Source organism: Drosophila takahashii, chromosome 3L (genome assembly GCF_030179915.1).
Source record: "Drosophila takahashii strain IR98-3 E-12201 chromosome 3L, DtakHiC1v2, whole genome shotgun sequence".
NCBI classification, from domain to species: domain Eukaryota; kingdom Metazoa; phylum Arthropoda; class Insecta; order Diptera; family Drosophilidae; genus Drosophila; species Drosophila takahashii.
The window spans coordinates 11,106,239-11,133,449 of record NC_091680.1 but is presented as its reverse complement, the minus strand read 5'-3'; the positions used below and the strand labels follow the sequence as shown (position 1 = coordinate 11,133,449).

At 43.0% G+C, this 27,211-nt stretch overlaps 7 protein-coding genes and 1 long non-coding RNA gene across 15 annotated transcripts; 5 read left to right on the top strand and 3 right to left on the bottom strand.

Moving 5' to 3' along the window:
* Positions 1-89: 89 nt before the first annotated feature.
* On the top strand, positions 90-1,453 carry Cpr67B (Cuticular protein 67B). Its single transcript, XM_017150030.3, has 2 exons — positions 90-231; positions 567-1,453. The coding sequence occupies exons 1-2, from the start codon at positions 199-201 to the stop codon at positions 1,314-1,316; spliced, it is 783 nt and encodes a 260-aa protein (XP_017005519.2). The 5' UTR covers positions 90-198; the 3' UTR covers positions 1,317-1,453.
* LOC108063077 (uncharacterized) lies at positions 1,450-8,655 on the bottom strand. 4 transcript variants are annotated; one of them, XM_070215300.1, is made up of 4 exons: positions 8,372-8,655; positions 5,120-5,998; positions 4,302-4,471; positions 1,450-4,242 (listed from the first exon to the last, which is right to left on the bottom strand). In XM_070215300.1, exons 2-4 carry the CDS (start codon positions 5,549-5,551, stop codon positions 3,294-3,296), a joined length of 1,551 nt encoding a protein of 516 aa, XP_070071401.1. In that variant the 5' UTR covers positions 5,552-5,998; positions 8,372-8,655; the 3' UTR covers positions 1,450-3,293. The 4 variants fall into 4 exon arrangements, with proteins under 4 accessions (XP_070071401.1, XP_017005516.3, XP_070071400.1 ...); XM_017150027.3 differs by lacking the exon at positions 8,372-8,655 and adding an exon at positions 6,087-6,393; XM_070215299.1 differs by lacking the exon at positions 8,372-8,655 and adding an exon at positions 6,185-6,393.
* Positions 6,609-9,570, top strand: Cpsf5 (cleavage and polyadenylation specificity factor subunit 5). 2 transcript variants are annotated; one of them, XM_017149985.3, is made up of 5 exons: positions 6,610-6,986; positions 7,047-7,311; positions 7,781-7,946; positions 9,147-9,261; positions 9,327-9,570. In XM_017149985.3, the coding sequence occupies exons 1-5, from the start codon at positions 6,841-6,843 to the stop codon at positions 9,346-9,348; spliced, it is 714 nt and encodes a 237-aa protein (XP_017005474.1). In that variant the 5' UTR covers positions 6,610-6,840; the 3' UTR covers positions 9,349-9,570. The 2 variants fall into 2 exon arrangements, with proteins under 2 accessions (XP_017005475.1, XP_017005474.1); XM_017149986.3 differs by lacking the exons at positions 9,147-9,261; positions 9,327-9,570 and adding an exon at positions 8,132-9,087 and having other exon boundaries at positions 6,609-6,986.
* A 407-nt stretch (positions 9,571-9,977) lies between these two features.
* Positions 9,978-25,256, bottom strand: Atat (alpha-tubulin acetylase). 3 transcript variants are annotated; one of them, XM_070215302.1, is made up of 7 exons: positions 24,681-25,256; positions 15,829-15,997; positions 15,585-15,740; positions 14,753-15,136; positions 13,729-13,894; positions 11,511-11,569; positions 9,978-10,657 (listed from the first exon to the last, which is right to left on the bottom strand). In XM_070215302.1, the coding sequence occupies exons 2-7, from the start codon at positions 15,933-15,935 to the stop codon at positions 10,135-10,137; spliced, it is 1,395 nt and encodes a 464-aa protein (XP_070071403.1). In that variant the 5' UTR covers positions 15,936-15,997; positions 24,681-25,256; the 3' UTR covers positions 9,978-10,134. The 3 variants fall into 3 exon arrangements, with proteins under 3 accessions (XP_070071403.1, XP_017005468.2, XP_070071404.1); XM_017149979.3 differs by having other exon boundaries at positions 24,676-25,255; XM_070215303.1 differs by lacking the exon at positions 9,978-10,657 and adding an exon at positions 10,937-11,412 and having other exon boundaries at positions 24,676-25,245.
* LOC108063052 (uncharacterized) lies at positions 11,852-13,384 on the bottom strand. The gene is made up of 4 exons (XM_017149983.3): positions 13,137-13,384; positions 12,978-13,079; positions 12,358-12,924; positions 11,852-12,295 (listed from the first exon to the last, which is right to left on the bottom strand). The coding sequence occupies exons 1-4, from the start codon at positions 13,218-13,220 to the stop codon at positions 12,056-12,058; spliced, it is 993 nt and encodes a 330-aa protein (XP_017005472.3). The 5' UTR covers positions 13,221-13,384; the 3' UTR covers positions 11,852-12,055.
* On the top strand, positions 17,784-18,808 carry LOC138913078 (uncharacterized). 2 transcript variants are annotated; one of them, XR_011418654.1, is made up of 3 exons: positions 17,788-17,913; positions 17,993-18,648; positions 18,734-18,808. It is a non-coding gene; the product is annotated as an uncharacterized lncRNA (long non-coding RNA). The 2 variants fall into 2 exon arrangements; XR_011418653.1 differs by lacking the exon at positions 18,734-18,808 and having other exon boundaries at positions 17,784-17,913; positions 17,993-18,573.
* On the top strand, positions 21,214-22,716 carry aay (phosphoserine phosphatase). Its single transcript, XM_017149984.3, has one exon. It carries the CDS (start codon positions 21,503-21,505, stop codon positions 22,319-22,321), a length of 819 nt encoding a protein of 272 aa, XP_017005473.2. The 5' UTR covers positions 21,214-21,502; the 3' UTR covers positions 22,322-22,716.
* Positions 25,257-25,503: 247 nt separating the features above from the next.
* Positions 25,504-27,179, top strand: Shc (SHC-adaptor protein). The gene is made up of 2 exons (XM_017150041.3): positions 25,504-25,822; positions 25,879-27,179. Exons 1-2 carry the CDS (start codon positions 25,641-25,643, stop codon positions 26,921-26,923), a joined length of 1,227 nt encoding a protein of 408 aa, XP_017005530.2. The 5' UTR covers positions 25,504-25,640; the 3' UTR covers positions 26,924-27,179.
* Positions 27,180-27,211: the final 32 nt, after the last annotated feature.

Genomic DNA, 27,211 nt, shown 5'->3' with positions numbered 1-27,211 from the left:
AACCAGCACATCTTCATTCAGATTTATGCAAAACGTAAAAAAAAACAATACCGAGCCGAGTTGAAAGTTAGTATATAAGCAGTGCCTACGGATATTCAGTTATTAGTAGCCCGCCAACTGCAGAACAGCGAAAACGTAGTGATACCTGGATATACACAACCCCTTTTAAAACCCATCATATTTCGATCGGAATCCATAATGAAGTGCTTTATCTTGGCTGCTTTTCTGCTGGTAAATGCAGAGAATTTGCATAATTAAGCTGATATTTACGATCGCCTCTGAATAGATCCGAACCATTCAATTAAAATCCGGGTTATAAATGTCAACTGTGTGCGAATCGGTTGGCAAAGTGCAAATATAAAAGTTATACAATGTGCAAAAATTAAGCAAACCTTGGGTTACATGCGAGATGAGACTTTAATCTAATGATATGACATCATCTTTATATTTTGTGATCTCTCTGATACGTTTCGTTTCTCTAAAGAACTGTGTAGCGTGTTAAATTGGCCATAAAATTAAAGCCAGAATTTTATATTTAATATTAACATTCATCTCTTTTATTTAAGGCCACTTTAGCCAGCGGCGAGAACATCTTCAAGATCAACATTTCGCCCGAGGAGGCTCAGCAGTTCTTGAACAGCGCCCAATTGCGTGGCATTGGCGATATCGAATATGCACCGAAAACCGGAGAGAATCCTTTGCCCGAAGCCCGCAACGAGCAGGGACAATTCGTGTACATGGGCCGTGTGATCGAGCATCCCGAGGATTATGTGGAGGAGCACTACGATGCCCATCAGTACCATGGTCAGGATGGTCTGGGTCAGTTTGCCTACGGCTACAGGGACTGGAATCAGGGCAAGAACGAGAAGCGCGATCACGAGGGCACCGTCACGGGATCCTACAAATATGTCCAACCGCATGGCCGTGACTTTGTGGCCAATTACTATGCCGATAAGACCGGTTTCCATGTGGAGGACAACCGTCCGGCTCATCTCAAGCAGCCGGCCACCAAAACCCCTGCCGTTTTGAAGGCCGAGGAGGAGCATTTCCGCCTGTGGGGTGAACTGGCCGCCGCCGCCGGTCACAATCCCGATCCCTATGCCGCCGAGTACCAGCAGGAGGGTCGCTATCAGCCCACCGAGGACGAGATCAAGCCCTACGTCCACGAGGAGCAGCCATATGTGCCCGGTCCCGAGGAGACCGGCGAGCCCAAGGGATTCTTCTACGCCTTCGACTACAATGTGCCCCTGTTGCGCAACAAGGAGGAGCGTGCCGAGCTGGAACGTCTGCGGGCAGTCAACAACAAGGACGAGTAAGGGTCCTTCGGGATTTTTAGGAGATCCATCGCATCCATGGATCGCCTTGTATAGGTCGTTCTGTAGAAAGTAGCAAAAAACATTCCACATATTTATTGAATCCTTCGCTAAATAAATAAATCGCAGTTTCAAATACACTTTTGTCAAATACGATCTTTTATTATTACATACATATACATATAAAAATGTGTGTTTTTGTGTATTGGCTTTTCATTCGCAAATGTGTGTGTGTTTGTTTGTTGTAGAAGTTTTTCCAGGATGTTCCGGAAAAATCTAGATAAACATAGTTGGGTATATGAAATAATCAAAAACTCTCTTTATTCTAGAGTTTTCTAGAACCACCCATATTGCTGTCAACTCGCCACACGCATTTTCATTATAATTTTCTTGCCCGGTCTCTCTTTTCAAGTAAAATTATTGCTTTTTGCTCTTCGCCTAGAAGACTTTTAATCTTAAACTAGTTTAATTTGTATTTATAGTGTTATGTTTGTTGCCGTTTCTGTTGTTGGGTTCGTGCTTTAATTAAATTCTAATTATGCACGAGCATTTCTCATTTACAACCAGTTAAAAACTAGCATATACTTTAGGGTTTATTCGTTCCGACTCACAATTAAGGAAACTCTGGGCTTTAAGTATAATACCAATTGGATGCGATCAATTTTGATTAATTCTCATACACTCCACCTGTATGGCACCTTAAAAAAAAAGACTAAACACAAATATTAAAGTAGTTTACGTTTTGATGGGATTTCCCCGTACTTGAGGTTTTTCCTAGCAAACAAAATTATATTTTATTCGGTATACGTTGTGTATGTGTTTTGAGTTCATCAGTTAAATTCTTCGATGTGGAAACAAAATTAGATTTTCGATTGAATCACACTAGAAATTTCGTTCTTTTATGGAAATACGTAGCTAACTTTATATACAAAGTCAGTACATGTATATACTTTTATATGGCAGCATTGTTCAGTCCGATATTGCAGTTGAAACTTTTTGTTTTACCTTATCGTTTTTTTCAGTGGAGTTTCCCGAATATTTATTCGAATTCTATATTATATGAGTCGTGAGTGGTTTCGTTTGAAGTTGAGGGATCGGGTTAGCACAAACAATAAACAATAAACACAGTAAAGGGTTAAACATTCCAACAGTATCAATTACAACACAACAAGCACGCACAGAAAATAAATAGAAGGTACGGTACTCAATAAGAGGAACTAAAAGTTAGACTTTAAAAAAATAAAACATAATAGCGACATTGCGGATCTGTATACTGTTTTTCTCGCACTCGGGTGGTATACTAAGGTACATAAGTTAGTTGTGGCCTTATACAGCCGGCTTTAAAACTTTAAAAAACACCCCCCGTTCTACAGCCCCTCAACTTCAAAGCGTCGAGATCAATCGATCCAGGATTAGGGTGTTTGGATCTGCTTCAGTTTCTTAATACTTTTGCACGGATATGGATATGGACTGGGAAATGTCTGGTGGGTTGCTCCCCGATGAAGTAATGGATGACGATCTGGGAATGGAGCTAGTAGTTAGTCTAAGATGTGATGTGCTGGGATGTTCATTTGGCGCATGAGTTTCATTCGACGATTGTGTGTTAAATACATTAATTCTTGCTAGGCTCTTGTCGCTCTTTTGGGCTTGTTGTATATAAGGCAAACTGTATGCGAATCATACATATATTGAACTATGTAAATACGTTTATCGTTTTGTCAGTTAAATGCCGGGGAAGATCCTGGGAGAAGCGCTGCATTCGTCTGTCGTCTATATAAATGTCTATGAGCTGGAGAGCATGGCACAACTGTTAGTGGCTATCCAAAAAATTGACCAACGGTGTAAACGGGTGTGTGAGTGTATACACTATATACTATATATATATTCTGTATATATAAATCTTGTATATGCTACACGACTCTATCCGCGACTCTAAGCCCTAAGTGTGGTGCCCTCTATACTGTAAATTCAGGATTATATCTACTTTGCAGCCGCTGCCGCTGCTGTGGCATTGGCCGGCGAAACTTTCAGCTTGATGAACATGCCGTTGTCGCCATTGCTGCCGCTGTTCAGATCCAGCTTCTGCACCTCGCACTCCAGATTGTTGATGCAGTTCTTCTCGTACTGCGTGGTTCCGTTGTCCGAGGCGGCGGCGGCGGCGGTCTTCTCCGACGGCTGCTCACTGGGCGCCACCTTCTTCTCCTTGCTCTTTTTCAGCGCATTCAGCAGGGTCTTCTCTTTGCTCTTGCCCTCCTTATCCTTGTGCTTGTTGTTCTTGAAGCGCGGGAAGATGCAGCCGTTGGGCAAGAAGCCGCCCAGTTTCTCCTTCTTGGTGGGCGCAGCGGGCGGAGGAGTTGGTGTGGCAACGGGAGCAGCTGGAGCTGCAGTTGGACTGGGAGTTGATGCGGCTGATGGTGGGGGCGTTGAGTTGCTGGCACCATTGGTGGCTGCCGGTGGAGCAACCTTTACCTCTGGTTCGGCCTCCACCGGAACTGTTTGATTGTCCAGCACCATTGCTGATCCATTCGCCGAGCTTCCCGCATCCGTTTGATCCACACAAGCTTCCTCCAGTAATGCTCCCGATGGCTCCTGCTGTTCCGCCTGCTCGCTGGCCACCTTGTTGTCCAGTTGCTGGGCAAACACGGCCAGGGTGATGCCATTGCCATTGCCATTCTCTGCCAACTGGGACTCGGGCAGGTGAGCTGGTGGCGAGCCCGCCTCGCTCATTGCAGCACCAGCAGCACTAGCCGCCCTCGCCGCATCCGGCGACTTGGGAAACATCTGCTGCGTGGTGATGTTCTGGTAGTGCTGCTGCTGGCGCTGCTGCATCATCTGCTCCTCCCGCTCGCGATCGCGCTGCGCCTGCACGGCATTCCACACGTCCTTCAGCTCGCCGGAGATGTCGCGATCCTTGAGTATTACGGCGTTTCTGGGGAAGGAATTAGATTTCAATTGGGAAAAATTAAAATGGTATTTTATAATAACTACCTGACTAGTTTCACGCCTGGATTCATAGCCTCCACAAAGTCACACATCAGCTCCACCATGGCTCGTCGCTCCTCGGGATCTTTGCTGTGGCGTCCTGAATCCTTCAGAACCTCTGGATTGGCCATTACGGCAAAGACAATGGGAGGACTTCGCGGACTGCCAGGTGGCACCTGTAGCGATACAAATGATATAGATAATTACAATGTTGATAGCATACAAAATTTATTTACCTAAAGTAATAAAAACACTATGAAATATAGGTAAAACAAAAATACAAAAAGTAAAAAAAAAATATTTAATGTTTTTATATCCCTTGTATTATATATTTATTATTACCTAAAATAAACTTCTTTAAAAAAGCGTTTATTCAAGTTGTGACTTAAAAATTGCAATTAATCATTTAAAAGAATTTCAGTCTTGAGTCTTGATTGAGAAGTAATAAATTGTGTATCCTTAACTTCAAATTTAAAATAAAGAGGTATAGGCCCTCCTAAGAAAATTTAACTACATTGTGACCAGCGCATTAATAAATAAGCTCGAAGCTTGTGGCGTTAGTATGATTTAAAATAAATATAAATACCAATACATCCAGAAAAAAATTCTTAAAACAGTTCTAAGATCCATTCAATTTTAAATATACAAAAACAGATAAACTGTTTTCAACTTTAAAAACGAAATCTGACTACTTTTATCTTTATTTCAAGAGAGTTCTTACGTCTTGATTTCAAGAACATTTCTTGTTGGGATTGACAACATTTTGATCTTATCTTTTTCCGCCCTAATTTTTTCTCGGAGTTTCTTTTCTTATCAGAACTCACCCGCATGCCGCCGTAGAGGGGAATGGGATCGCTGGGCTCCTGCGGTATCACAATGCGCGTCCAGCTGAGGACGTTGATGAAGAGCTCCTCGCCGGACTCCGTGGTGGTGCGGATGCACATGTGGGGCTGCGGCGGGTTCTTGAAGTGGCGATAGGCCCGCGAGTGCCGATAGCTGTGCGGCGGCGGGGAGGAGTTCATCAGACTGAGCCCGAGTCCTGTGATGCCGTTGCTGTTGCCCTCGAGTTCCTGTTGCTGCGGATCCTGGTGCATCGGTAGCTGGGTTTCCGTGTCCAAATTATTGTTGTAGCAAATTGTTTCGGTTTGTTGATTCTCATCGATGGCAGTGTTTGTATTGGTTTCCCCTCCTTGCTGTTGTTGCTGCGGTTTTTGCTCCTGGGCGGCAGCCTCGGGTTCCAGTTCCGCCGCAGACATGGTCTTGGAGTTATAGTTTTAATGTGTAGAGCTTAGCAGTCTTTAGTTGAATCAGTTTTTAGTTTCAGTGAAATATCCTTTTGTTTTTCTTTCGGTTCCTGGTCTAAGCTTCAATTCGCCTTGCGGCGAATTCGATTAGCCGTGTTTTCGTCCTCTTTGTTCTACCACGCACTCACACCAAAACACCAGCTCTCTCTCTCTCTCGCTCGTTCGCAGGCTCGCCGCCTTCTTACAACATTATTATTGCTCCTTGGGTCCTGGCTGCGTGCCTAACTTTTGACCTTTGGCGTAATTAATGGACTTGCCTGCATATTAGGGGCTATTGCGTATTATACCCCCCCTCGGTTGACACTAATATCCTCCAGAAATTCAAAGTCTTTTATCTGGCACGCACACAAAGGCAAAACACCCTTCTGCTCTACACACGTACAAGTGGGAGTTGCTCGTCTGCAGGGGAAGGGGGAGGAAGAGAAGAGAAGACGAGGTGAAAACATGAAAATGGAAAAGTTCAAAGCGTTTGCGGTGCCACACTTACACATTTCACTGCTTTTCATTTATAATAATCACTTTTCCATTGCACCATGCACACAAAAACACACACGCACACACAAACAAACGGTCGCAGTTACATACTTATTTATATATGTACACACAAGATGCGTTTTTCTGACTCGCACTCACATAATTTCCCATTAAAATGGGAAAACAATGCAGCCAGCCGAACGTGTGCGCTGCGCTGATTTTTATATTTAGCTTTTTAGCAGCTTTTCATGGCAGACGGACACACGGGAAAACAGCCGATTTTTCCGACAACCCAACATAAACAAAAAACTAATGGGCCAGTGTTGCCAGATCGGCTGCAAGAAAAGTGCAGAGTTGCAACCAGGGGTGTCGTTACTTAGAAAATAATTCTTATTTTTAAAATTGCATTGCTAAAACTAAAAACTAATAGAATTAATGGTAGAAAAATTAATATATTTGATTATTTTTTATATCCAAGTGACAAATCGATAAGTTCCATTTATGGAACTAGTTCCATGAACCTATCGGAACCTAATCAATACATTTGCATCCCTGGTCCAGCCGGTTAATTTTTTGCACAAGCGCTGGACAGAAAACTGAAATAAAACGGCTTAAAGTGAGATATAATCAATAGCCACCATTGTAAATAAACAGTTAGGCAACGGGCTATTGTTGGCAAATCAGTTTCCAGCGCGCAACCCACTGAATTTGGAACAAGTCGGCCAGTTCGGCCCGCAATTTTCCCACGGGGGTGTGTGTATAACAAAATGGCGTCCTCGCAAGTCTCAAACAAATCGGGCTCCGGTTGGCCGCGCCGCGGCAGCCAAGGCCAAGCGGACGCAGCCAGCAGCAACAACAACGGCACCCAGAAGTACACCAACCAGGCGCTGACCATCAACCGAACGATCAATCTGTGGGTATCATCTAAAACATAGGAGATCTATGGAGATGATCAACGTACTTTTCTTTTTAGTTACCCCCTGACCAACTACACATTCGGCACCAAGGAGCCGCTCTTCGAGAAGGACCCATCGGTTCCGTCCAGATTCCAGCGGATGCGCGAGGAGTTCGACCGGATCGGAATGCGCCGGTCCGTCGAGGGAGTGCTCCTCGTCCACGAGCACGGACTGCCACATGTCCTGCTCCTGCAGCTGGGCACCACATTCTTCAAACTGCCGGGCGGCGAGCTGAATGCTGGAGAGGATGAGGTCGAGGGTCTGAAGCGATTGCTCTCCGAGGTGAGCTGAAAATAGGAACCCTAAATGGGTGTTAAAAATGGGTCATCCGGGTATTCAGGTCAAATTCTTGTTTCAGAAGCAAGGTTTTCAGTTTTATAATTATATAATCATTTTTTCAAGTCAAGTTTTAAATTCTTTAACCCAAATATTATCTTTAGGATATCATATTTATTGTTACATCTACTAAAGCCTTAAATCAAAACTATTTTCTTGAGAAATAAGTTAAACTATTGGCACCAATTTGATTTCCCATACGGTTTCAAGGTTTTATCCCTACCTTAAATTTAACAAACGAACGAGAAAACGGCCCTAAAACTTTTATAAAAGTCTTCAAAATTTTAAGGTTCAGATTTTCAGATTAAAATGTATCTAATATAAATTGTAAAAATGTAAGGACCATATTTTTATGTAAACTGCCTCCTAACTATTTACTCTACCTAACTCTCATTGTCTTTTAATCATTTTCCAGACGCTGGGTCGTCAGGACGGCGTGAAGCAGGAGTGGATTGTCGAGGACACAATTGGAAACTGGTGGCGGCCGAACTTTGAGCCACCGCAATATCCGTACATTCCGCCGCACATCACCAAGCCCAAGGAGCACAAGCGGCTCTTCCTCGTTCAGCTGCACGAAAAGGGTAAATATCCGCCAGGGGGTTCTTTTCGGCCCCTACGCGTAGGTACACATATATCGAGCACACCGTGTGTCCAGAATATCCATCTCTCCATGTATACTTATAATATAACCTATAGATTGTTTTTGTTTTGCCAAAAACCGAATACGCTAACAAACCTCATGTCATATCTTTTCAATGCTGTTTAGATACGGACGGGAACGCCAGTTACGATGTACCCTGAGCTGTTCCATTAGCGCCGTGTGTGTGTCGTATCTACCCAACTCAATTCTCAAGAGTGCAATGCCATAGAACAACAATCGAGCAAACAGAACAAGTCAAAAAGAACAGAAAAGAAACAAACAAACAAAGAAACAGATCGCAAAGCGGGCGCAGGCGACATCTTAGATAGTTTTGATTCTAGTCAAGTTTTTAAGCCAAATTGTTACCATATTGTTGCTCAGGACGGCGTGTTGGCATATTTTGTTTTCTCCGACTCTTGTCATCCGAAATTCAAAGATTGTTCTTGTACTTAATTTTGTAAATATGTCGACATACTTGTGAGACTGAGCGCAGCCTACTTACCTATTTATTTATCTGCTAACTTCTACTCTTACTTTTGTCAACTGTCATGTGTTGTTCATCTTAAGGTTGTTGTGTAATTGGTTGTACCAAACCGATCCACCGGGCAGGCAGCAGAGAGCATTGTAACGTTGCTGGCTGCCGCAGTTATGCGCACAAATCTCGCGTGTCTTGCAGATTTGCGTGCATGCAGTGCAGCCAGGTCGCCAGTCGCTCCTTAAATTAAGCACTCGTTTATGTAAACACAAGCAAAATACTCTGTTTATACTTTCTTTGGCCCATATTTGCTAATGCTTACCGCCTTCGCTGTGCGCTGACATGATTTCAAGTCCATTAGCTGAATCATTTCGGCGCACAAAACGAACCGCGCACATATCATGTAAAATGTTGCTCTTAATTGAAATTATGTTGATATCTGAAACTAGAAGACTTTGCTTCACAGCGAATCCTATTCATTAGTCTAACGAATCCAACTATGAATGTAAAACATAACGCATACGGCAGCGAATCGATTTTTAATATGTAAATTGTACAACCGATTGTAATACCCCTAGATAATATACATATATTCTGTGAATTTGAATGCTCGTTGCTATCTATCTACATACATGAATTCTGTCTCTATCGTTTTCTGTAATCTAGCACTATTTGCTGTACCCAAAAATTATAAGCTTGTTGCTGCGCCATTGTTCGAGCTATACGATAATTCGCAAGGCTATGGACCGATCATCTCCTCCCTGCCGCAGGCCCTCTGCAGGTGAGTTAAACCACTTGGATCTCAGTTCCCAGACCTTTTACTGAAATATATACTTCCCTCCACAGATTCAACTTCATCTACATGTAAGGGCAGACAGAGGGATCCGCGCATCCAGGTCCAGCAATATTTAAGCACCAGCAGCAGCAGCACCAACAGATTTCAGCACCCCAGATCAATCAGAGCCCGTAGATTTCCATTTCATGTGTGTGTGTGTAAACGTACATAATTGTATTGCAGATAAAATGGAAAGAAAGCCAGGCCCTTTCACTTGGCAAATAGAATCGACAAAATGTGTGCTTTATTTGTATATCTTCATCTTTAATCTATTTGCATTTTGGGGGTTGTGTGTTCTGTGTTCTATCAACTAAACGTTAGACAATGTTTGAGAAATGTTGAGTATAGTTATGAGATGGGTTCTGGCCAACTGGCGCTGTCCCTATAGCATGTACTCGCCATAGATTTGTTCGAAATATTCGCGTTTTCTGTAATTGGAAGATTAAGGGGTTTTGAGATACCGAGAGGTACAAAGCAAAACGATTAGTAAAACATATCTAGCTCAGTACCAACGGCAATTACTCTACGTACATTTCAATTTGCTATTGTTAACATTAAATCGTGAGACTCTAGTTTACGGATGCTCTTCGGAGTGCGTGGCTTGTAACAAATGAACGAATCAACAAAAGTCTGACAAGAAGCTCACAACGAAATCATCGAACTGAAGTACAGGAACCGTTTGGTGTGATATTTTTTGATTAGAGTTAATACATTCTTAGTGTCTAGATTAGATTTTGTTAATTATGCTTAATGCCACACGTACAAAAGATGCTACCAAATATTGCGTGGTGTTGCGGTTTTGTGATCGATTTGAGATCTTTACCACAACTTATTGTGATAGAACTTGAGATCGTAGTAGCCCTGATCGGTGAGGCCGCCGCCACCGCCGCCGGAGGAAACGGTGGACAAGGCATCCGTGTTGTCCTGGCCCGGCGAGGTGGCATCATGGCCGGGCGGACGGTTGATCTTGACCACGCCGAAATCCTCGCGCTCCATCTGATCGAACTCCATTTTGGTGCTGGGCATTACGGCCATGCCGACGCCAAAGGATCGGTTCTTCATGCCCGTGTGCTGCTTGCTCAGCTGGAAGGCCGGAGGTCTCCGGTTGTCGCCCACAATGCTCTCGGCCACCTCGGGCGATCGCACGGACGGGGGAGTCGGAGTGTGGCTCTTTGGCGGCGGCGGTGATGGTGGAGTAATCACCTCCGGTTCGGGTTCGGGTTCCGGCTCGACCTCCGGCTCAATTTCCAGCTCCGGCTCATAGCTGTGGGCCTCCAAGTCGGCCAAACTCTGCCGCTGCAGCTGCTCGGCAATCTCTGCTAGATCGTGGTTACCATTGCCGCTGTTGGAAAATTTTGTTTAAGACTCGTTAAAACTAGACTTTATTTTACTAAAGAACAGGGTTCGTAAATATCACCCATTTTAAATATCCCTCAAAAACAAGCCGACTGTGATGAAAATAAATAAATATCAATCACGATACAAACAAAATTGTCATCGTTGCTCATTTAAATACATATCGCTTACTGATGAAATAATATTCATAATAAGGAATAATAAGGAATTTGAGGGATATTTTACGAACCCTGATAGAGAACAAACAAAAAACAACACTCAAACATTGAATTAAATATCATTGATTTTATTGCTCGAGAAAAAAAAACGAAAATAAGTTACGACCAACAATTATGTAGTTAAATGTTAAATGATAAGTTATATGTTGTAATCACAATTTGTCAGGTATTTTTGTATGTATGTCTTGTGTGTAACGGTTCCGATTTAGTGGCTTGATTTCTCTATTCTTTTTTTGCAGTGGTTGTTTTCTTGTGTTGTGGGTGGTGGTTTTGTTTTTGGTGGTGGGTGGTGTGGCATGCGGCAAGTGCAGATCCTTCTGCTTGTACTCGTACATTAAGTAAATTCATCGATTCTTTAAATTAACTAAGCGAAAGTATAAATAATTGGCTAAAATCAAAGCTTTGTACAATTGTTATATATGCTGATAATTCAGTTTATCTAGTTTTGATTTATATTTCTGATTTTTTTGTATGTGAAGTCAGCCGTGTGCAATTTTTGTGGGTGGGCTTTATCTATTTGATTCTGAAAGACAAACGAAAAGAACAAAATGAAACCCAAATGAAGACCAGACACAAAATGATAATGCTATTGAAATTTACTTAGTTAATTAAAGTATTTACCTGTTCGATTCTGCACTGCCATTACCTTTTCCGCCCTTCGAGTTGCCGGCATGAATTATCTGAAAATAGAGAGATTTATTAGGCCAAGTTTTGGGGTCAAAATAATTAGAGATAAGATCGGTCTATTAACTTGTATTAATATCCATTTCGTGGGTCATACAATTCAATGAATTTCTCTATTAATTGCTCTGTATAATATAAATCCTAGTTACAAAACGCAAACTAGTTTGTGTTGCCTCCAAAAAAGAAAAAACAGCCCCTTAACACGCAGCCAAAAGTAACACCCCTGATTTCAGTGCTATTTCACCCCACTCATTTAACCGGAAGTGAAAGCCAAAGTATAGCATTCAAATTTCTCCATTTGGAAGAGTTTAATTTACAGATTTGTCCTGAAATTTATCGAATTGCTGATTTTCTAACCTAATTGAAGGTTATATTTCAATGGTCGGTACTGTTAAAACAAAAAACACAAGCTTCAAACAATAAATCTTGGGAGTTTTGCACTCGAAATTTGGTGCACTTCACTCGGTTTTGATTTTATCATTCTACTGAACAGGTAAGCCGGCATCGCCGTGTCCAAGTTCCGGGGATCGAACCAAGTAAATGGTGGTCTGGCAGTTGGGGCAAGTGGTGCACATCTCGGCATCCGCTGGTGCTGCACCTCCACCACCGCTTTCCCTTGGAGCATTGCCACCTGCTCCTCCTCCTGGAGCAGCTGCTGCTCCTCCTCCGGCAGCTGGTGGAGCACCGGCTTGTGGAGAGCCAGCTGCCTGCGGCTGAGAGGGCTGTGGGTCAGGTGTATAATTTAATTGCTTCGAAGGTAGCCCATAAACCTTGTTATATTTACATATCCATGCTGAGGCATCTGATGTTGCGGCTGCAACTGATGTTGCTGCTGGGTTGCATATTTGTTCTGCATTTGGGCATCTGGTTGAATAACTTGCTGCTGTTCATAGACCGTTTGCGGTGGGATTTGTTGCTGATTTTGCATTTGCTGCTGGAGGACATGAGCCCGTCCCGAGGGCGGTGGATCCATGCGAGTGGGCTGCCCTGCAGCAGGTTGTTGCATGTATTGCTGTTGCAATTGCTGCTGCGAGGGCACAGCTGCCGGCGGGGGCATCTGCTGCACGGCATCCCCTGGAGGTATCTGCTGAAACTGCTGCTGCTGATTGGGATCCTGACCGCCAGAAACTCGAAGGGGAGCCACTGCTGCAGGATTCGCTCCTGCTCCTGCAGCTGCCTGCGACATGTTCTCCCTCTCCAAACCAGAATGGCGAACTCTAGGCGGTCGGGCAAAGGCATTGGAAGCCAGGAAGGCATCATCCACATCCTGCAAGCCAGAACGACGCTGGAAGGGATTCTGATTGCGTACAGGGCCACTGCGGCTGAGGGCATCCAAAGGACTCTTGCGAGGCTGTGATTAGGATTGTCATTCAATTTCGTTGCCAACTTCAAGAGGCATCTTACATTTTCCGGATTCCTGGCCTGGCTGGGTGTCAGACTGACCTGACTGGCCTGCTTGTGACCTACAGCTGCTCCTGCTCCTCCGCCACCACCGGCATGGCGTGACTATAGACCAAGTTATACACTCATCATCTGAAGTAGAGTTTTATTTGACCAACTTACAGCAACGCTCGTCTTGGAGGCATGATAGCCACCACCACCACCGCCTTGGCGTGCCCCGGAGGCATTACTACGTTTGGCATCCATAAATTAAATCACTGGAAATTAGTAAGCCGCACGAAAAACTTGGCACAAATCGCGTCGAAACTGGTTGATGATTTTTTTCAGTTAAAAAAAAAAAGTATAAAATACAAATATATTTTTGTATACAGGAAGTCGAAAGAGCTATCCGACTGCTAGAGAGTATAAATTTGAACTGAAGTAAAGCGGGGTTTGCGTGGGGATCTTGCAATTGACAGATTACAAAACAGAACACCCAGCCAACTAGGATAAGGGTTTTTTTCAAAACCATTTATTTTTTAGCTATCTAACCAAATATTTTCCCAAACATAGTTCTTGACCTTAACATTCCTTTAAAATTTCTTATATTTATCTCTTAGGTTTCCTTACAATAAATATCCTCAAACTATACTAACATCTGTGGAATTTGACCTTACATTTTTTCTCTTTTAAAGAGCAATTTCACTAATCACCAATATCCAAATAAAAACCCCTTGCCATCTTTTCGGTTAAGTTAAGTAAAGTGTCTCAGTACCTCGGCCATGCTGCAAGTGGGACGTGGAGCCCCATATCGTCCGGACGGAGAGATCTGTGTTATCTGCTGGAGCAGCACATTCGGGCCCGACTGCTGCTGCTGGGAACCACGCCGCCGGTTAGAATCCTCGCCCAGGTAAGTAGCACCAAAGAGCTGTGTGTTAGGACTGTTGACGATGAGGTGTTATATCGTTGGTTATCATTGGTTAACAGTTAGGGTTTCATGTGGAAAAAGAGTTAAGCGACCATTAGTGATATATTTAGGGTATGTAGTGGAATAAGTAATTTTAAATCTCTGTATAGAATTGGTGACTTTATAGCAATGATTTTAAAAGAATTAGGTTCGTTTTTCGTCCCTTTGTTAAATTAAAAGTGTGGTTTAAACCTTGAATTCGTATGAGAAATCAGAGTTGTAAGCTTCCATTAAATTTAACAGGCGGATGAGAAAACGGGACATATTTAGGGCCGTTTTCGAGTCCGTTTGTTAAATTTAAAGTAGGGTTAAAACTTTGAAATCGTATGAGAAATCATTGATTTAACCCTACTTTACATTTAACAAAAGGACGAGAAAACGGCCCTTAATCTAAGATTAAGATTTTATAAGATCGTATTTTCATACCTTTGTTAAATTTAAACTGGGGTTAAAACCTTGAAATCGTATGGGAAATCAAAGTTTTAAACTTCCTTTAATTTTAACAGGTGGATGAGAAAACGAGTCATATTTAGAGAATTAAAGAAGCGAAGCAAGCAACAGGCCACCATTAAAGCAATGTTATTAATCAACTCGGGCCGAGTTTTATCGATCAGCGGGCTTCCTTTGGCAAATAAACAAACAAATCTAGAGTCCGATTTGCATACGATATGCAAATGGGGCCAAAAGAAATGGCCATTTGAGGCCGAAAGTGAAATGTTTCCTGCAGCGGCGAAAGCAACGCCTTAATTGCCACGAACTGCGACGGACTGTGGGGTTATCAGGAAGACCGACGTAACGCCTCCTCCGCACCAGTCCAATCCCATCCACTCACCTGTTCGTAATGTGCAGGCCATTCGGGGTGCGCTGCGGCGACTGGGCGTGGCCGTGTCCATTCGCGGAGGCCGCATCGTTGAAGAATCCCTCGTAGAGTACGAAATTGTTCGCCTGCGGAATGATTCGCTGCAATCCGTAATGTTTGCTGAGGAAACCCAGTAGTTTTTCCGACGGCCGGTCCACCGAGCACTTTAGTGGCGTCCACTGTTCCTCGCTTAGCATCGTCTGGAAGAGACGCTTTCCCAGGCCGGCGCGCTGACGAGACTCGTGGATGTAAAAGTCCAGAATGGATGGAGCCTGCTCCACCTTGCGCGTCTGTCCGGACTCGTCAAACAAATACAGATCCTTGGTGCCCACCTTCAGTAGACCGGTGACAGCGCCGCTGGAGAAGGTTAATAAATATATTAGTTTAAATTATTGGAATTATTCAAATTTTACATATATTTAACCATTTAAGGTTGAGAACAAAGTGCAAGAAGAATGTAGAGGTAATTCATATTTGTTAAATGAAATTTTACAACATAATAATAGAACTATAGGGAATTTTGAATAAATATATCTTGTGCGGATCCACAGGGGTGACATGGGTGATAATACAACCCCCTTTAGTGTGAAAAATGAAAGGATATTTGGTATTAAAAAAGTATGCAACAAACAAATGGTTTTGATATCACCCCCCACAACAAAATCCTAGATCCGCTACTGATATAAAAGCATATACAGGTCAGATATTCCTATGTAGAAGCGGTTTTATGCTATGATAAGATATATAGAACCGTTCATTGATCAAAATTATAGATCTTTTAATTAGATAGATCTGTATTACTCACTTGTGACCCTGCTCACTATCCGCCAGCAGATAGATGGTCTGGTTATCGGACATCCTCAGGCGCTGGGCCGTGGTCACCGGCTTGCTGAGGCCCTGCGAGGTGGCCGACAGCTGGCCCAGCCGATCGATGATCTCCGACATCTTGGTGGTGGCATCTCTGCGTGGGTGGTGGAGTGTGGAAAGCGTATCGGTTAGTCGGATCGAGCCACTCGGATCAGCACGCCGCGTACAGTTTCAATACTCACAAACACTGACGCCGATCGCCACGAAAGGTGTGCGGCAGGAGGTTCGATGTCACCTTGATAATTGGCTGCGGAAACAGCGGCTTGATATCGAAGCGGAACTCCACCATTATGCTGCCCCTCGATTGTTCTTTTAGTCTATTTGTTTTGTGACTGTGAGTGTGCGCAGCCCCTGCAATTGAGAAATGAGAATTGCGAATTTAATGGAGCGTTGCGAAAGCGGTGCGCAAACAATTTGATTATCTGATGCCGCTCGATTCAGCCCGACTTTGGCTTTCAGCTTTGTCTATTTGGCTGTGGGAATTGCTGCACATGCAATCAAGCCAATCATTGCTGCCTTTGCCCGCGGCCCGCCTTTGTCAATGATTCAGCAGATGCAAGCCCACACGTGGACACTCTAAAAAAATGTATCTCGAAAATATTTGTAACTTTATGAAAATTATGACACTTTTTAGAATTTTCTAAGGAGAAATTGTATGACTAGAAGTCGGACTACAAAACCCTCTTTTAAAAGTGATTGTATCTTGAATTCTGATGTGTAATAATGACTATAACTTGTAGGATAGTGTAAAACAAGAGAGATCGCTATAGTTGGGTGGAACCTCGATGAAACAAACTTGCGCTGCCCAAGAATATGTGTGGGAAATCCGAACCTTCTAGCTTCTGTGGTTTCCGAGTCACTGAGTGACTTCCAGAAGTGTCGCCGGAGTCACCTCCAGGCGTTACTTCCAAGTCACTTTTGAGTGACTTCCAGAAGTGTCGCGAAAGTGACTTCCAGGCGTTACTTCGGAGTCACTTCCCGGAGTCACTTCTGCGTGACTTCCAGAAGTGTCGTCGAAGTCACTTCCAAGCGTTACTTCGGCGACACTTCCCTGAGTCACTTTTGAGTGACTTCCAGACGTAACTTCTCCCTGTTACATACTTTGCACGAATACAACTATTCTCAAGAGTTTCTATTTTAGGGGAAAAGGAGGATTTGAATACCTGAAGATTTCAAATACAAATTCTTTTAAAAGATAGATTTTAGTTTACATTTAAAATCTAAAATATTAATTTGATTTGTGATTTCCTTTGTGTTATTCTTTGTGAATTAAACTTTCTACCGGTTTCTTGTATCTTTTAAATTGCAACTGAATTTCATAAGATACAATTTGTTTTCCAAGTGTACTTTTGGGGGCAAAGCCTCGGCATCAGCATTTGTTTTGCTTCTGTTGCCGACTCCGCCTGTTGACCTAAATCATCGCATTAGACTCGGATTACAATCGAAACTGTTGCGTTCGACGGGGATCTTTTGCGACGGGAATAGAGAATAGGGACGTGGCTTCCGCTTTGGGGGCGTGTCTGTCAGGACGAAACGTTAGTCGCTTGCATGCCACTACCGCCTTTGTTAATTTGCAAGTGCAACGAACTCTGCGAACTGAGTAGTCGGAGAACAACGATAACGCAGAGCAGAGCTTTCAATTGTAATTACCTTTGATGGGGCGGGCAGCAAAACTTTTTCCCTTTGTTACGGTTTTGTCAGGGGATAAGTTAAACAACTCTCTGCCGGCGTCGCAGTTAGCAGCGCTGCTCGGGTTTCCAATGCGATAGCAACAGAAAAGCCATTGTCGGCAAATGACGTGTTTTCATTTCGTTTTTACATATCAACAACACCTACAGCCGAGCTCAAATTAGAAGTTCTTAAAATGAAAGTGAACCTTAGTCCAACCTTCAATAAATCATGTATAAATCTAAATTATCTGAGGTGTCATTTAGGGACCTATTGTACTTTCGTTGGATGAGTTAACTGAAAAACCCTCAATATGATGTTGATACAAATTTTTAAACTTTTGGAGTAATTCCCAAAACTTTTTTTTTAGCCTATGGGATCTTTGAGGATAAGAAAGTTCCTAAGACAGACATATGATCATGTATTTAAAATTTAATTAATTTGGATGATGAAGAACACAACATAAAATGTATTTTTGTACATTTAAGCGGAAGAAAAGAAAAGAGAAGGTAGGTTTACAATGTTCAGAATATGAATAATCACTGAAACGACATTAAACCACAGAACAAATTCTCGGTGCTGATTTGATGTCCTCAAGTGTAAGTTGCACATGTACATGGCCCCCAGCAAAGGGGACTACCTCGTTGTTGTTATTGCAATGCCTGTTTATTTTTCCAGTGCATAACCGTTGACGTTGCCATACACAATCAGCCCACTTTGTAACTGTTTATGAACCAACAGCAAGCGATGCAAAACAAAAATACAAGACGACAAAAAAACTGACTAAAAAAACGAGAACAACAAAGAAAACCACGCACCGCACCAAAGGAGTGAGAGCGAGAGGTGAACTGCAATTCTTGTGCTCCCCTTTTTGCTCCACTTGTAAATGTGTCAAGTGAGCTTGTCTCTCTTGCTCCTTCGTACTTACATATGTATACGTATACGAAGGTGTGCACTGAATGTGAGAGCGTGAGAGAGTTAATCAGCGGAATTAAAATCGCGTGCAGCCGTAAACAAGTCGAGTGTGTTAGAAAGGAAGGGGGATCGTCACATCTAATTTAACGGTTAATCAGTAGACAGCACAAAAACAATGCGGCATGGAAACAACAGTTGAAAAACAAATCAATCGAGAGGTGCAGACAATTGGCAAGCCGAATATAAATAGTCATTTCCCCATTAATCTGCCTGGTGATGAAAATTAATACAGCAATTTCACACTTTCTGTCTAGAACTATAGCTACGAAGCCGAGCCTATCAGCTGTCGGCTGGAAAAACAATCCCACAAAGTGTCGTGTCATTATGCAAGCCTCCAGCAATTCCATTAAAAGTGGGCGGTAATAGTCGAGGGCGTGGCCTCACTAAATTCAATGTTGCTATAAATGGAAGTACAGTGGAAGTTATATAATTCTTACTTTTCAGAGATGTTTTCCAAAACAACATACACGCTCCTCTTCCGAATCCCCATAATCTTCTGGGTTTTGTAGAAATCCCTGGACCTCTCTTTATTTATCACATACAATTTAAAGATTCTATAGTGGATTTTTTGCAAAATAAATCATAAAATGTTTTTCAAAAGCCCTATATTTCTTAGTATACACGTGAAATAAAATTGGTCAAAGGTTACTGTTGTTTATAACTGAAATCTATTAGTTTTGTTAATTTCAACCGAAATATTACAATCGTTAGTTCAAACTATCAGTTCCTAAAATACTCAATGGGTGTTCGAGCTAAAGAAGTTGGACTGCTCAATGATTTTTTTGGTAAATTAGAAACCATTATCGCGTCAGGCACTCAATGGGCATAATAAATTAGGCAGCTCGGAAACCATGCGATTCGGATCAGGTGACGAGCCTACCTCTATACTTAGTATGTCCATGGAAGGTATACAAAATGGAAACGGACTTGGTTGGAAATTTATGCAGCAACAAGGTCAATCGATAAATGCAGACCCGAAAGGAACACCCAAAACCCAAGACGAGTTGCCAAGGCAAGGGAAAACTCAAAATAACGGCGAACGACAGGTGCCGCAGCCGCTGACAGGCTCAGGTAAAGGTACAGGTGTGGACGGTGCTGCTAGTCCCCCTGGATTTTCCTTCTTCCTTGGGTTCTATGGTCGCTCAAGGCAACGGCAATTAAAAACAAGTCAACTGTTTACGGCTTTGTTTGGTGGAAGTCGTTGGCCGAAGTAAGCTTTAAATATGCATGAGAACATGTTCAAGCATGCACATGCACGCACAACACGCAATGAATTGTTTATCGTTATCGATAACGTGGCAATGAAATACTTTTTGCGGTCTCGCCGCATTCATTTTGTTGTTTTTGCCGTGTTTACCACAAACGAACGATCGCGAACGGTCAAAACAACTTGTTATTCTACAATTGCAAAAAAAAAATTGCCATAGCAACGATAACAACAACCAGAAACCGCAGAGGGAATTGCAATTTGAGCCGTCACTGTTGTTTTTGTCGCTTGCATTGCACGCGCCTCGTTTTGTTGTTGATTTGTATCTAATTGCTGGAGACTAAAAAAATACGAATTATGAGCTATTGAGAGAAAAAATAAGAGAAGATTCTACACTCTACTTAATACGCTGCAACGGTGGCTTAATATTGCATCAGAAAATAAGACTCGAAAAGTTTAAATATAAATCCAGCCGTTTTAAAAATACATAGAGCTTACACCAGCGGTAATCAGCTGAGATTTCGGTTATTTTCCACATCAATGATTAATCATTAATGCAAAAAGGAAAGTATTGAAAACAGGGGGATCAACCAGACACAAAAAGTACACTGCGCTTTGGAACTGATAAGCACCTTTCGAAATACAGTCTTACTTAAAGGCCTACTAGCTTACTATTAATTTAAAAGCAAGCATGATAATTAAATAGATGAGTGGGTGAATGTTATTTCAAAAGATTATCTATGGTACGAACCGTAATCTTAATACGATCAAATGGTATACTTCAAGTAGGTTTTAAACCTAAGAACGTTTACAAATTTAAGAAAAAAAAAATTGATAAAGAGAATCTTCAGCTTCAATGAGAAGTTCGTGTTATGGAGTTTGGTCTGTGCTTAGATTTGACCAGCCAACCAATTCCTAGAACGTGGGTCATAAATGCCACACTTGTTATTTGTTTGTCGATAATTTTTGAGGTAGTCTTCCGATGTCTGGACCGAAACCCCGTCTCCTGGCAATCTCGCCCAGTGTTTAATGGTGCCACAAACGATAAGGCTCGATGGTCTGCTGCTGGTAAATCCAGTTCTAGGCGGTTCTTCTAAGCACTCGAGTGTCGCGGGTTTAATGACAGCTAAACCATAATTGTTCCTATTGTTTATATTTTTTGTGATAAGCAGACATTGTCGCATTCATGCAGCACATGTTGGGTTCAAAGGTTCATGTCCAGCCAAAGCAATTCACTCGCAATTGAAACTGATTAAATAAGAATTGAGCGTAATTCTCGGATAAAAAAAGGAAGGAAGGGTGATTTGAAAGTCGTGGTGGACTCACCGAAAAGAAATCACTTGTAAATTAGTTACAAACATACTTTTTTCTCTCTCTCTTTTGTAATGCTTATCGTTCGATCGATACACAGAAAAAAATCAAACCAATATGAGCTGGTCAAATAAATGTCATTTACAAAATATTAATTTTGAAGTACGAATTTTAAAAGGAAAATTGGTAGATAATAAAAAGGTTTTTATCTTTTCCGTTATCCAGAGAACTTAAATATTTTTGTGTAACATTTTTTTATATTTAAATAAATTTTTCAATAATTTTTTCTCTCAGTGTTTGTGGTCAGTGAGAAAAGAGAGAACAACAAAGAGAGAAACCGCATTTGTGTGCGTTGAGCGGGTTTTCTTAAAAGGGCGATCGACTGTTTTTGAGTCACTTGTGAAAAATCAGTCATCGCGAGCAGTTCGACCAAAGAAAACCCGCTGACACAACACAACGCTAACCCAAAACCCACTTATCAAACAAAAACAAATAACAGCTGGGCAGCAACGCGAAGCGCGTGTGCAAAAAGAAACGAGAAAACATACACAGAAAAAAGCACAAGATATAAGAGATACACAAAAAAGAAACGAAGCAAAGCAGCGGAAAATTTTGGGGACCAAACAAAGCCGGAGCTTTTGCCGAAACCAACAAGAAAAAAAAACCCAAAAATCACAACGTGTTCGCCGGTCAAGATGAGCGGTTCCGTTTTAAGTTTGGCGCGTCCTGCAGCCGCAGCAGCCACAAATGGCCATAATCTTCTGGCCAAACAGCTAAATTGCAATGGCAATGGCACCGCGGGCGGGGCGGCCAAAACCACAGTGGCCTCGGCCATAACACCACCCAAACAACCCCAATTGGCGGCCAAGGTCATCCAGCAGTCGCAGATCGTTTGCTTCGATGTCGATTCGACGGTGATTTGCGAGGAGGGCATCGACGAGCTGGCCGAATATTGCGGCAAGGGCAGCGAGGTGGCGCGTGTCACCAAGGAGGCGATGGGCGGGGCCATGACCTTCCAGGATGCCCTCAAAATCCGGCTGAACATCATAAGGCCCACGCAGCAGCAAGTGCGGGATTTCATACGCGAACGACCCAGTACACTGAGCAAAAACGTGCGGCGTTTTGTGGCCCACCTGAAGGCGGAGGGCAAACAGGTTTACTTGATCTCCGGCGGATTCGATTGTCTCATCGCTCCGGTGGCCAATGAACTGGGCATTCCCCTAAAAAATGTCTATGCCAACAAGATGCTGTTCGATTATTTGGGCGAATACGATAGCTTTGACATCACACAGCCCACCTCGCGTTCCGGCGGAAAGGCCGAGGCCATCGCCCTGATAAAGCAGGAGAACAGCGGGGATTCCCTCATCACAATGATCGGCGATGGAGCCACCGATCTGGAGGCCGTACCGCCGGCCAACTATTTCATTGGCTTCGGTGGAAATGTTGTGCGACCGGAGGTCTATCGCCGGGCCCAGTATTACGTAACGGACTTTGAGCAGCTGATGGCGGAATGAGATTTATACATATGTATACATATAACAACGGCGGGGGAGTGGCGAATTTAGTATTTGAAATCAACGTGTTATAGCTCTTAGTGGATGCACATGTTATATATATGTCCAAGTATGTGTGTATTGAATGTACTATATAGTTCGTAATTAAATAACAATAAAAAGCGATAGTAAAATGATGGAAAAAACAACAAGTGAAATCGCACGAGGCGACTTTGTTACTGTTGCTCTTACAGAAAATGTTAATCACGCACTGTTAGTGACGCAGCACAAGTTGTAAAAATACCGGGTGCCCCGTTATTTAAACCATTGAAGTTCTTAGCATTTAAGAATATAAAATATAAACAAATATTTAGATTGAAAAGATTCTAAGCAAATAAAATGCACATGAAAAAGTATTTCGTATTTTTTTCCGGAAAATAACTCTTTTTCCTTTGAAGGTGGGTCACAAAGTTTTTATTTGCATTTAAAAAGTTTAATTAAAAAATACAAATCAGATTTTAAAAATGTATTAAACCAATAAAATAAAAAAATAGAATACTCTTATGGTGGGAAGCCAACTTTAAAGCACTCAAATAAAAATTTTGCTTTTATTTTATAGAACTATCTAACGGCGATGTGGTGCCCTCCTTTTGATTTTTAAGATCTTGCAAGTAGGTTAGGCAATTAAGTATAACAATTAAGCTTAAATGTTTAATACTCTTAGCCTTGTGGAGCACTTAACAAACGTTACAATCGTCATTTATGTTACAAAAATAAAGGCAAAATATTTTTTTTGTGATTTAAAGTTTTAGAAAGTCTAGCATAATATGGATTTGCCTTGTACCTCTGACGTCTATCAGATCAGTAAGCCCCTTACACCCAAAAGCTATAATTATATGCCTTATTGCAATTAGAAAATTTGGAACGGCCATAAAGTTGGGTGAATAGTAAGGGAACCAATAAAAGTTCGTGAGAAAGTATACCCAGTAAATATTTTGTGTGGTTACTGAAACAGACAAATTTTAGGACGATTTTTTTAGTTTACCGCAGTTAAAATACCTGATGCTGTTTTTCAGTTATCTTTAATGATCCATTACAAAGAAAAATTGTGTTTTGTATGTGAAAGAAAAGCCATAAACCATCATCATTGTGGCTAAGCATAAACAGCCTTTTCTGCACTTGCGATTGAAGACCAACCGTTTTATTGCCCAAGCTTGATTTCCTTTCGATTTTAGCACGAAGGTGCCAGCAATTGGCGGCTCCAAAGGCCGTTAAAACCAGAAAGCAACGCCTTCCGAAGCAATTATCAATTGCTGTAATCGACTCCGGCGGAGTTAAAAACAGTTGGAAACCAAAAAAAAAATACAAAAAACAGAGGCAAGGCCGAAGCGTGGGTGTCAAGCGTGGGGCGGTAAACCATGAATGGAACGGGGGGTTTGGCGGCCAACGTCATCGTGTTTAATTGTCGGCGGGAAACGCTTTGAGCCAGCTTAAATGTGGACCATATTAGGCGTGATTCGACTGCCGTTTGAACGGCATAGGGGCGTGAATTAAGGCCAGGCTGCAGTCAGACGCAGAACGGGAAGAAAGCAGCCGCCGATGAGATCAGCTGCCTAATGAACTGGGCTTAAATGGGATACGTTATGCCCTGCAGGTGTAATGAATATCTTTTTGGGAGCTACAGTAGAAATTTTACAAGAGAGACTTGTCATATAACTTTAATACATTTTCATTCTTAAAACTTAAATGAGTTAAAAAATAATGATTCTATAAAAAATTCTATTACGAACCAATCATTTGCCTGAATTTTAAAGATTATATATTATCTGTGAAAATGATGAAAATTTATAAAAATAAAATTAAAAACCATAATTTTTTGGAAACATGTATTGGTGGCCGCTGGTGTCTTATGGCAAAGACTTTAGAACAGAAAATAGGAAAGTCAATATTCCCATAAAGAGCAACTTTTTATAAGAAGTGGGGGTTGCAGATGTTGATACTCCACTGTACTAAGCTGCTGTCTTTTGGATATGACTAGAATAGATTGGTTACAGAACTACCCATTGCTTGGAAACATTTGAATGGCCTTTGCTGTGACTTGGAAGGGAACCCGAAACTGATTGAAAACTTTGTGAAGAATACATAATAGATACAAATGCCAAGCCAATGACGCACTCTGTGAGCATAGCATAATGGCCGCTGCTGTGTCTTGGTAATGACTTCAGAGCCCGTCGCATGACGTAAAGATGTTTTATTTATGTGCCCACTGAGCCACACGGCAGCGGCACGAACGCGAAAGCGGTGGGCAGCGGAATGGAAATGGATATGAGAAATGGCATAAACGTAAACAGAAAGCTTGACGAGGGCAGGCTTACCTTACCGCAACGATGGAAACAGTAAAACTGAAGCGGCAACCTCGGAGGGATTGGGCTTTGAAAGTGGTCTCTCGGAATATCTCACGGCTGTGCGAATGCTCGTTCCAGTTTCCAGTGGCACTACGGAATGCACTACTCCGGCTTTTCTGCTGCTGCTGCTACTGCAATTTTCGCCTACGGATGCTGCGCGTTGCGATGCGGTCGTATCTATGTGTCTCACTCACACACTCGCGGGGCGGGGGCGTGTATATTGATTTTGAAATTTGTCTCAATGCGGCCAAAAAAATGTTTACTAGAACTGGGTGTCGCTTGTATTTCCGTGTTTGTTTTGCTCTAACACATAATTCCACACACCTGGTAAATTCGCCGCTGTTTGTTGCCTTTGTTTGTTTGTGTATGTATACGCGCCGCTGTGGAAAATCGGAAAATCGGATTAAGGAACCGGATGGCCGTTGCCGCGAAGCGTGGGTATTGCACGAAAGTCGGTTAAAAACTGAGCAGCGTTTGCGGCGAGCACAGATTTTGGGGGTGAAGGTGGCTAACTTGGAGCCAGACGCGAAGCTTTGGCTTGCAACACAGTGGTGGCAAACTGTTGATTGGTCTATCGATAGTTTGGAGATGGGAGTTTTCTTAGTGAGGCATGCGTTTTCCATAATTTATATTTTAAAACCTACATAGACATACCAGTATTATTAATTAAACTCGTCTAAAATAAGTATAAGATTTATTATTTTGCCTGGTTTTTTTAATTATCTATTATTTAACAACCCCCTTTCACACACCATCTCGGTCTAACCCCACCTTTGTCAAACTATCGATAAGTTAAATGACCTAACGGCCACACTTTCGCCAATACGGTCCCACCTTGAGTAATATCAAAAATTACTAATAACAAAGGCTGCGGCTGCGGAAAAAGGACCCAGCGAGAACGCCCGAACGCTGAAAACGCCACAGCCAGCGCAGAAATGCCGAAGAATGGGGACGCCGGCAACCGGAGCGGTTCCGGGACCACCAGCGACGGCTGCATCTACCCGGACGACGTCATAATGGGCGTGGGTGTTGCATTCAACGTCCGCTACACGGGCTGTGTGGAGGTCAAGACCTCAATGAAATCCCTCGATTTTGAGACCCGCACGCAGCTGGCGCGGTAAGTAAGATAGCTAACCGATGAATCATAAGTGAATAATCATGTGTTTTCCACAGGGAGTGCATCAATCGGGTGTGCGAGGCGGCGGGCCTGAAGTCCGCTGGCAAGCGGCGATTAACCAGCTTCATATCGGATCGCCCCAGCATGCAGCACGCGGGCACGAACATAATCATCAACGTTTCCAGCCGAGCCCTGTCCCTGAGCAACGTGGAGTCGGGCGAGGTGATCGCGAATCACAACATGCCGCGCATATCATTTGCTTCCGGCGGCGACAACGATACTCTGGACTTCCTGGCCTACATAGCCAAGAACGAGGATGAGTGGCGTGCCTGCTATGTCCTCGAATGCGCCGGCGGCCAAAGCGAGGATCTAATCGTGACCATTGGCAAGGCCTTTGCCCTGCGCTTCAATGCGCTCAGTCGACTCAACGAACCCGCCGCAGATTGCAACATCAATCAGAGCTGCAAGGAGAATGTGAAGGAGTACTACAACGATTTGCCAAACAAGCTGCCGCCGGAATTGCCGGAGCAACAGCAGCAGGTGCAACAGCCATTGCATCCGCATGCGCCGCGTGTGGCCCAGCTGAATCTGAAGAAGCCCCGCGATCGTCTGAGCAGCAACCTCATCGACCTCAACTCCCCGCCACCCGATCAAACGACCAATAAGCTGGGCCACTTCGATCCCCTGCACGCAAGCACGGCGGCCAACTCCGTTTTGGCCACTGTGCGCGATGTCTTCGATGGACCGCAGTGCCCACTGACGGCGGAGGTGTGGTTCCATGCGGGCATTTCAAGGCCAATTTCGGAGCGCCTGCTGCAGCAGGACGGCGACTTCCTGGTGCGCGAGTCGCAGGGAAAGCGGGGACAGTATGTGCTAACCGGATTGGAGGGCAAGACGCCGAAGCATCTGCTGCTCATCGATCCCGAGGGCGTCGTTCGTACCAAAGATCGCATCTTTGACAGCATTAGCCACCTGATCAACTACCACTGGGCGCACGCACTGCCCATCATATCGGAGGATTCCGAGCTGGTCTTGCGTAATCCGGTGCGAAGACCCCAGCAAGATCAGGCTGCTACTCCGATTGCAACAGCTTCTTCCTGAACCCGAGGGCACAATCATACGTATACTTACTACCACCCATCATATACATAATACTTATATATATACCGGCATCTGCGTACACGCTTAGATTTAAATGTTGTGCACTCGTAGAGAATATCTTTTATATATCGTCTGTGTAAAAAACGAAACCATATATTTATGGATTGAATATATACCTACATATTTACAAATATGTGTGCATGTCTACAGTATTTTCCACTCGAATGCGAATAAATATGATAAACTGGAACAGAGATTTGGGGTTTTTGTCTGCAATTGCCAATAAAT

Bases quoted from the DNA above. Each gene is read 5' to 3' on its own strand.
- aay (XM_017149984.3), top strand. From the start codon at position 21,503: ATGAGCGGTTCCGTTTTAAGTTTGGCGCGTCCTGCAGCCGCAGCAGCC.
- LOC108063052 (XM_017149983.3), bottom strand. From the start codon at position 13,220: ATGGATGCCAAACGTAGTAATGCCTCCGGGGCACGCCAAGGCGGTGGT. The intron at 13,080-13,136 runs GTAAGTTGGTCA...CTTGGTCTATAG, and splicing joins CCTCCAAGACGAGCGTTGCT to TCACGCCATGCCGGTGGTGG. The intron at 12,296-12,357 runs GTAAATATAACA...CCTGACCCACAG, and splicing joins AGATGCCTCAGCATGGATAT to CCCTCTCAGCCGCAGGCAGC.
- LOC108063077 (XM_070215300.1), bottom strand. From the start codon at position 5,551: ATGTCTGCGGCGGAACTGGAACCCGAGGCTGCCGCCCAGGAGCAAAAA. The intron at 4,472-5,119 runs GTGAGTTCTGAT...GTATCGCTACAG, and splicing joins CCCTCTACGGCGGCATGCGG to GTGCCACCTGGCAGTCCGCG. The intron at 4,243-4,301 runs GTAGTTATTATA...TTCCTTCCCCAG, and splicing joins CCAGGCGTGAAACTAGTCAG to AAACGCCGTAATACTCAAGG.
- Cpsf5 (XM_017149985.3), top strand. From the start codon at position 6,841: ATGGCGTCCTCGCAAGTCTCAAACAAATCGGGCTCCGGTTGGCCGCGC. The intron at 7,312-7,780 runs GTGAGCTGAAAA...ATCATTTTCCAG, and splicing joins TGAAGCGATTGCTCTCCGAG to ACGCTGGGTCGTCAGGACGG. The intron at 7,947-9,146 runs GTAAATATCCGC...TCTGTAATCTAG, and splicing joins CGTTCAGCTGCACGAAAAGG to CACTATTTGCTGTACCCAAA.
- Cpr67B (XM_017150030.3), top strand. From the start codon at position 199: ATGAAGTGCTTTATCTTGGCTGCTTTTCTGCTG. The intron at 232-566 runs GTAAATGCAGAG...CTTTTATTTAAG, and splicing joins TCTTGGCTGCTTTTCTGCTG to GCCACTTTAGCCAGCGGCGA.
- Atat (XM_070215302.1), bottom strand. From the start codon at position 15,935: ATGGTGGAGTTCCGCTTCGATATCAAGCCGCTGTTTCCGCAGCCAATT. The intron at 15,137-15,584 runs GTGAGTAATACA...AACCTTCTCCAG, and splicing joins GATAGTGAGCAGGGTCACAA to CGGCGCTGTCACCGGTCTAC. The intron at 13,895-14,752 runs GTGAGTGGATGG...CATCGTCAACAG, and splicing joins GGCCTGCACATTACGAACAG to TCCTAACACACAGCTCTTTG.
- Shc (XM_017150041.3), top strand. From the start codon at position 25,641: ATGCCGAAGAATGGGGACGCCGGCAACCGGAGCGGTTCCGGGACCACC. The intron at 25,823-25,878 runs GTAAGTAAGATA...TGTTTTCCACAG, and splicing joins ACCCGCACGCAGCTGGCGCG to GGAGTGCATCAATCGGGTGT.